At 42.9% G+C, this 8,440-nt stretch overlaps 1 protein-coding gene across 1 annotated transcript in view; it reads left to right on the forward strand.

The window, feature by feature from the left end:
• LOC104500144 (dystrobrevin alpha-like) overlaps window positions 1–8,440 on the forward strand; it is a 45,096-nt gene that overhangs the window by 19,647 nt on the left and 17,009 nt on the right. Inside the window, exon 4 of the mRNA XM_010143749.1 lies at window positions 6,947–7,160. Coding sequence (XP_010142051.1) covers window positions 6,947–7,160 — 214 coding nt within the window. The remainder of the gene's footprint in view (window positions 1–6,946; window positions 7,161–8,440) is intronic.

An 8,440-nucleotide genomic window follows, 5' to 3' on the forward strand; every position in this document is an offset into this window, starting at 1 on the left:
CTTTCCCAAGCATACAAGGGGCCTCGAAGTGAGCTCTGTGATTTTTTGTTCGTTGCATGTGTCAGAAAAGGGACTTGGTGCAGAGCTCACTTGAGCACATCCTGTTACTCTTTCTCGTTCATGTAATTTGGCACCCAGAGAGCATAAAAGACCGCAAACCCGCTGGCACCTCGATCTGCACAGCAGTGGGACGTGCAGATAAAGCTCTTGGTGATCGTGCTGCAGTGACTGATGTGAGGGGCAGCTTGGATGCACATGGGTGTAGTTTGGAGGGAAATCATGCCTCGCTCAGTCCTCCGTTACCCACCCTGCAGCAGGAGCCAGAGAGAAAGCGTGAGTGACTTCCCAGGGCTTCACAGCACTGACGATGACAAACGGCTCCAATACCCTGATTTGCGATGGGCTCATAGATTCTAATAATAATTAAAATTAAAAAAGAATAGTCTAACCTGTTTTATAATGTTTTTAGGTTTGTTAGACAAGGAAGCATAAATCTTTCTCTTTTAATGAAATCTGCCTGAAATAGTTGACAGACGTTCAAGTGCCACCAAGTTCAAATGACAGTGCTAGAATGTTTGAACTCAAGCATGTCTGTAAGAGCTTTGCTGGACTAAAATCTTCATGGAATGTATACTAATTTTTTTGAAATAGTTTAAATTAATACTCCTTTAAAAGTTTTTCCTGTATTTACCAACAATTGAAAATCTATCAAGGAGGAATTCTGTCCTGACTATGAATTGGGCACGTTTAACCTGAATTTAGTGAGACCTACTGTATGTTAAGTAAATTTGAATTGATTATTAAAGCCCTAATTTAGTCGCTTCCCTTGTTTGATTAAATGTAATCTCCTCTTCCATGTTCTTTTAGTAATAAACGAAAAGATAAGATTGTAGAGTTCATGGTTCAGGAGGACAGCAAGAAAATGCAGTAGAACAAATAAGGATTTTTGCATAAGCAGATCCATTTAATGGTAAGAAAGCTTAAGCACACAGACTGTTTTTAACTTTTTTTTTAACTACTTAGAAGATAAACTTCCACTACAGTTTAGTTTTTTATGGTTGATTAGGGCAACATCATTTCTTGACAGCTAATGTTTGAAGTAATCTGCCTCCTTTAAGACCAGTGATATATCCAAGTTTATCTGTATCTCACAGCCTTCCAATAATTCTAAATAAACACCATGATGGACAGAAGACTTAATTTTTTCACTGGATAGATAAATTTTAATTGCTTTGAGTTAAAAAAACATGAGTATAGTCCATCTCTTCTCTCACACTTTGGCTGTTAAGATACCATTACCTACCAAACAGCAAATGGCTTGTTGCAAGTCAATTAAAGTTACTAGTTAGAATAAATTAAAAGTACATTGATTTCCTGTTAATGAAGAGACTAAAAAACACTTGAAGAAAGAGGGAGAATCAAGATCAGTAACATTGACATATGTGTTTGTAGCGAGCAACATAATTTTGTTCCAAATTCTGCTTTCTCCCGATGTATCCAGAGTCCACCTCTTCCACAAATTAACTTGTAGGTGACGGAATTCTGCACTGTAACTACTAATTACTCTTTTTCATCATCAAAGTAGTACAAGGCAATAGGAAAAGATGTTCTGAACACGGGAAAAGGCAGAAGGGCAGGATGTAAAACTTTGAGGGTGTCTGAAAACTTTGTAGTTTGAGAAAAATCTAGAACTGCTTCCAAACGGCGCCAGCCGTCTTTTGTTCACCCTTATTTTCTGCAGAGAGAGACTGAACCATTCAGGTACAACGTGCTGGCAACAGGCGCTCTCCAACTGTTGTTTTAACAGCTGAAGGAGTCCACTGGAGGATTCCACTGAAGGCAGTAACATCTGTTATCTGGAGTCTGTTTTCATGCATTCATCTTAATTCTCCGTAGTTCAGCCGGGGTCTCCTCAAAGTCTGCGTTTTTGGTAGCGGTTGCTGTGGAATGAATGGCAGCCATCTGTAACGCTGCTCCTCTGCATCGTCCCGCTTCTGTCCAGATACTGAACTTTATTTACATTCACTAATCACTATCTGTACGGAAAGTGCTCGAATGTGAAGCCCTCGATGACAGTGTTTAAATATTACTTAGTCTCATAAAAATTAAATTAGCAGGCAGCATCTGCCACGGAAGATCTAGTAATGCAGATGTTTGGCTTAGCTGTGACTTCAGAAATCACTTAACAGAAAATCTGAAGGGAAATGTATAGTTTAGCAATTGCTTGTGGAAATCATCTACATGATGACAAACTTGGGCAGTTTTATGTTGTTGAGGGAATTTCAGGGAGATTGTAGAAGAGAGAAAGCTCTCCTACATCTGTAAGGTAGCTTCTTACACTGCAAACTCTTCTCGTTAGCACCAAAGTCGTACATAGAATTCAGATTCGAGTTTTATTGCACTACACATTGTGCAAAGTAAGGAGATATGTCTTCTCCAGTGAGATTAGAACAATCTCTGGGATGGATAGAGAAATGGGCGTAGCAGGAATTATAGAAAAAGGGTAGCAGAGAGGATGAAAATGAGCGGACTGAGCTTGTGCAGGGTTGGCGAGGTTGGCGTTCTGTTGTTACATTGAAAAGAGCGCAGGTACCGTGTTAGCCTTAGATATAAATGTCTAACAGCACAAGTGAACAGAGAGGAGCTTGCAGAGGGGCTGTGTTCTGCTCTGCAGGACAGGATGACTTGGCACCGTGATACAATAAGTAAGGTTCTGCTTGTTGTGTGAGTAGACTTTATCAAAGCAGGGTTAGAAGTGATCGGTAGGGCACTACAGCCAGATGTAACCTGTGCAAGGATAAGCGGTGCCGTGCAAGAGGCTGTGACTATGACAGGATCTGGTAGCTGTTCATACAGATCAAAGTATTTATTATTCATATTTTCTATAAAACCTGAATTATTCTAGGCTATGTAGTAGTCAGAACAGAAAAGACTCTTTTCTTAATGTTTAAAGAGCAAGGTGTGGGATTCATCTCTGTTAACTTTACCAGCTCTGAGGTTACATGTCTCATGTAAACTTGTCACTTTAGGTTTTGTCTGTAGTCAGTGCGGAAATATGGGCACCTTCAAAGCACTTCTCAACCCACCTGTCTCCGAAGAGCCGCTTTAAGGTGCCTTGTTCTTTCACTGACAGTAGAAGGAGCCTCAGTCACCAGCTGACAGCAGAGACCAGACTTTTCACACTTAAATTTAGATGGGTGAATTCTTGTCCATAACAACTAACTCGAGTAAAAGCCAGAGACCAGTCCTCTGTACAGCAGTCGAACAAATTCTCCTTGTGATTTTGAGCTAGACATTTCCACAGATATTTTCAGAATTAGTAGATCTTGTTAAATGTCTGGCTCTTGTCCATCTTCCATTTCCTCCTCCAGGAAGTGTTACTTTCCAGCCTCGGTAGAGAGATTTGAAATTCATGAATAAAATGCAAAATAAAACAGTGCAGTAGGATTGTTGTTGATTCAGCTTCAAGTGGAACCAAAGTGTTTCTGGGGGAAAAAAGAAGTGAAATTATTTATAGTACGAATGCACAGCAGTTCCCTGAGACTAATATTTTATGCTGGGTGGGGGAATGTTATGAAAAATACATTATCAGTGGGAAAATTAAAAAAAACCAACATGAAAATACGATAACCACAAAGTATCAGTACTGGATCGTGTGAAGAAAAGACACCAGCCCCCATTCTAGCCTCGTTGATTATGCCAGCTCTTTTCCTCCATGCGGTCTTATTCAAGAGTTTTCCACTACCAGGCTATAGTAATTAAAGTTAAATTGCTGTGTGAAATTCCGTTCTCACTGGTTAAGGAGTCCAGATGTCTGGTTCATCCTCCCAGGATGTCCTTTTATCAGTGCTGAAGGAGCCATCGCAGTTCCCCGCAACTGCAGGATTAACCTAGATACGCACATGGTCAAGTTGCTGTGTTTGCTCCTTCGCTCTGATGAGGTGCAGGGCTGCTTGAGGGTACCCCCAAGAATCTCTGATGCCGTGATTTGTTACCCTTTGTGTTATCCTTTTTTCACCCCCGTGCTTTTTTCTCTGCCGTGCTCATGCGCTCCCAGATAAACAGCCTGTTCCAGTTTATTCTTGACCCACTAGCTCCAGTGTTGTTGATTTTACATACTTTTTCAGGTTTTCTGAATAGTGATTTCTCTAGTGATTTCTCCGTCGGCCAGCAGTGCTGTTGAGCTGGTACCCCTGTGTGTGCCGTTTCTCGGGTTGCTATCTTGTTAGCGTAGTCCAGGTTACCCATCCCCACATGCAGGACTCCCTGCTTGCTATTTGTTATGCCTGGTAATTTCTCACGTTGTTATCTTGTTAGTGTAGCTACAGTTCAGTTTGATGGTTTGCACACTCCCTCACACCCAGCAGCCAACCTGGTGCAACTGCTGGTGGTAACACCTCCTTCTTCTGCTTGGTCTGAATTACCAGAGACAGCCCTCATGGCCAGCAACAGCTGGACGTTGAAGGAAACACCATGCTTAACCTTCTGCTTTCTGCCTGCCCTTCCCCTCTTAGTAAGTCCACAAAATACTTGCACGTGGTCCAGACTGTTGTTGCATCTTCTGGCGTATTGCTCTTTTTCTTCCCTGGCTGCCTTACCATGGTGACCCAGAGTGGAAAATGCTCATTAACCCTTCGGTCCTGGACCAAGCAGTGGCCTGCTTTCTGGTGACTTTTTCTGTTCTCTGCCTAGTCTGGCCTTTGAGCCATGTGGAGAAGCTTTCCAGATGGGGTCAGCTATTATGTGCAGGTCATATTCCTGGACAAAACTCATCTCCCATTTACACAGTTGTCCTGGTGTCGCAGGGACAGGCTCCCAGGGCAGCCCTGGTGTGGAGCCGTTGGCAGTTTGGGGTCAGCCAGGGCAGCTGCCCCGAGCTGCCTCACAGGTGGAGCCCAGACCACAAACATCACACCCAGGATAAAGGGGGAAGTTGATGAGGGTAGGGGCTCCTTCTGCTCCTTTTGTTTATTCTTGTTCTCCCCACCCCTGGAGGGTCTCTCTCCCCATCCTGCTCCTGAGGAGCTGCTCTCCTGTTTGCTGTGGCCGCTGACCATTGGCTGGGCTGAGTATCACTGTCTGCACTTTCTCTTGGCATTGGGGTCAGTTGGGCTGTTCCATTAGAGCTGTTTTCATGTCACCCTGTGGGTCTCCCTTTCTTGATGCCCCTTTTCTGCTGGGGAGGGGTCATCAGGTGATAGAGCAACAGCTATAGTTTAGCCCCAGATATGGGCTGAATGCAGACACCAGCTTACCTCTGTAGCAACTTGACAATGAAAATTGATTGAATGGGCATGGCTGCAATAGGATACAAGATCTATGCCAGGTTTTTTTATCCCCCAGCTAGAAGATGAAAGGCAGAGTTCAGAGTGGTTGTATGCTCCACCCATCTGCCTTAATTCAAAACGACACTCTGAAGACAACCTGCCAGCGTGCAAGGTTGCCTATACAGGTTTTCTTTTAATACAAAGCCCAAGTAAATGTTTTGGTGTTATGATGGAACTGCGTATGTCGGTTTTTACCAATTATTTGCTAGGAAATGGCAAGAAGTAGAAAAGTGCCTCCTGTAGTGGCTGAACTGATTGCTGCTGGTCACCTCTATAGTGTATCTTCCCCCTGGGGCTTATGCATGTGGTAACAGGGCATTAGAGATTATTTTTTCCTAAGGTAGAAGAAAAGAAAACCCATCACAGGGAAAAATTCTAGACTAAGTAAAATGACAGTGTATCTAGTTTCGTTTATCTGTCTAGTATCAGTTTACATTTCCCTGCCGTCTGACCATCATGTCACATTGCAGTCTGAGGCAGCACCTGCAAACCAAGCAATTAAAAATATAATTATGATGGTTAGAATTAAATTTCTCCATCCGCAAAAAAATGCATCTCCTTCCACATACTGATAGCATGGACATCTGTCTCATGACATACCAAGAGCCAAGTAATACGAACTGTACAGTAGCTTCTCTGGTTAAAAAAAGAGAATTTGCACCCAAATCTCATGATTGGTTTCTTATTGACAGTTTAGTAGGACAGTAGGTAATACTGAAAATGAAAAAAAAAGGATGATTCTCTGAGTTCAGGTTTGAGCTCAGTCCAAATTTTGAATGAGCGTAGGGTTTTTTATTTCTGGCATGGTCCACCGCTTCTGGAAATGCCTATCTGCAGCAAGCCCATCGCACTGCCACAGTAACAGAGCCATGCAAACGAGATTTCTGTTTGGGTACAATATGAAGGGTGCAGAAACTGCCCTTTAAGCTGTCCTTTTAGGTGTAAAAAAAACCCTGTGGAGTTCAGCTTAGACCAGGACTTTATGAAAAAGATTTAACAAATTGTTTGGCAAATATATTTAGAAGTCATGAAATACGACTTTGGGATCGCTTCATTACGTGTTCTTTGTTTAAATGTAGCTTGTCTACCCTGACTCAATTACAGTTCTGTTTCTCTAAAATATTTTGCTTTCCATACAAATTGCTGAAAAGAATTTTCAGAATGTAGTACATGTTAAGCACTTAATATTTGTCGGATCTTCTGAAAAGCCCATCTGCTATGCAAATTAATATCTAAGGGTAATTTCTGAATGTGTATTCATAGAGGCACGGTTCAGAAAAACTATTAGTATGTGTTTACCTTCCAGCGATTTCCATAAAATACAGATTTTTACTTGAATACTTTATTCAGTGAGGAATGATTTCCCGAGCTGAAGTTGAGCGCATTACAACTAATAATATCAATATATTGTTTGCTTATTAACGGATTTAAATTTTATTTGCTCATTCTTCCACCACCTTCAATTCTCAGTGATGGAAAATACGTTCATTCGTTTAATTATTCACAAAGCCTGTCCTATGGGGTTGTGTTATTGCCCACCCTGTGGCACGAGGTGACTTTGTTCTCGGTTGTTTTCAGGAACGTGTGTCCCTGCTGACTCTTTCTGTCCTGTCCCCTAGTGCATCTGGTGGACATCTGGAACGTGATAGAAGCCTTGCGGGAAAACGCGCTGAACAACCTGGATCCCAGCATCGAACTGAACGTGGCTCGCCTGGAAGCCGTGATTTCAACTATCTTCTACCAGCTCAACAAACGGATGCCGACGACCCACCAGATCAACGTGGAGCAATCCATCAGCTTACTGCTCAACTTCTTGCTAGCAGCCTTTGATCCGTAAGTCTGCCTTTCTTAGCCACTTGTGCTTCGCTCATCTCCTGACCGGTGAAAGGATTTTACTTGCTCCAGAAATATCTTTGGCAATCGATTAAACAAGCTAAATTGTGACCCAAATAATGAGCGTGTGAATAGTGCTAACTAGGGAGAGGACCTAAATTAAGGACCTCTGCTTTCCTTTCTGTCGAACCAAATTCAGCACAACTGTGTTTTCCTCCAGTTACTCAGACTTGCTCCAGTTTATATCAAAGAAGAATTATCTACAGAAACAAATTTACATCCACTTCTAATTTGCCTCGTTATTTATTGGCACACCAGTGGCTGACACTACTGCAATGCCTCTGCAGCAGTGCCGTGGGTTAATAGCTCATTATTTTGAAAGAGCTCATTTTCCTGCAAGTTCTTGCAGCTGTAAGCAGGTTTTTTTTCTGGCTTATGCCAGTGCAGCATGATTTTGAGACCATGACAGAAATAGCGTAAAGACCTGGAGGTGATGTAATTCCTGTTGTTTATTACTACATGGGACCTGTATTACAGAACGGACGCACCAGAGATAGAGCGAACCACTTACCTTAACGAGTGCACTGTGTATATGTGTTACAGTTTCTGAATGCCTAGTCATCCACCCGTACTGCAATATTTGCAGTCCTCCAAACTGAGTTGTTGGAGAGCGATGGTTTGGTCTGACAGATGCAGATGACCTATTGCCTCTTTATGGCTTTTATTTTGAATATTCACAGCTGAAAACACTGGCCTTGACACATTTAAATCAGGATCCTTCCCCTCTCCCCATCTCTCTTTACTGTTCTCTCTCTTGAGGGCCCTGGTGCTGGGTGTCACTGAGCCAGACCCACCAGCCAGCGGCTCGGTCACCATGGCAACAGGGAGAAAAAGGTAGGTGTTCCACATGATGAGGCTGCACCCAACCTCCCCTCTGGTCGTCCTGAGGGGAAGGAAAGAAGCCAATCCATTGTGAAACCGTAACCTTCAGGAGTATTTTTGTCCCCTTAAAGGCAATAAAAGAAGGAACAGGCGTTTTGATTTATACTGTTGTGGCTGCGACAAGAACACTAAAGGACAGTGAAAATGGCCAGGCACATTCATTGCCGCATGTCACAAGCAAGCTGCTTCCCAGCTGGTGAACACAGGGAAAGCCTCAGGACTGTGGAAGCGAGACCTGCGGAAACACACGTGTGCTGTAGCTCACTGTGAAGGGATAACGATCTCAGCTAGACATCAAGGCTACTTGCAGCAAAACGGAGAGGAATTTACTCCCCTGT

The sequence above is a fragment of the Buceros rhinoceros genome, unplaced genomic scaffold (genome assembly GCF_000710305.1).
Source record: "Buceros rhinoceros silvestris isolate BGI_N320 unplaced genomic scaffold, ASM71030v1 scaffold19029, whole genome shotgun sequence".
Taxonomy (NCBI): Eukaryota; Metazoa; Chordata; class Aves; order Bucerotiformes; family Bucerotidae; genus Buceros; species Buceros rhinoceros.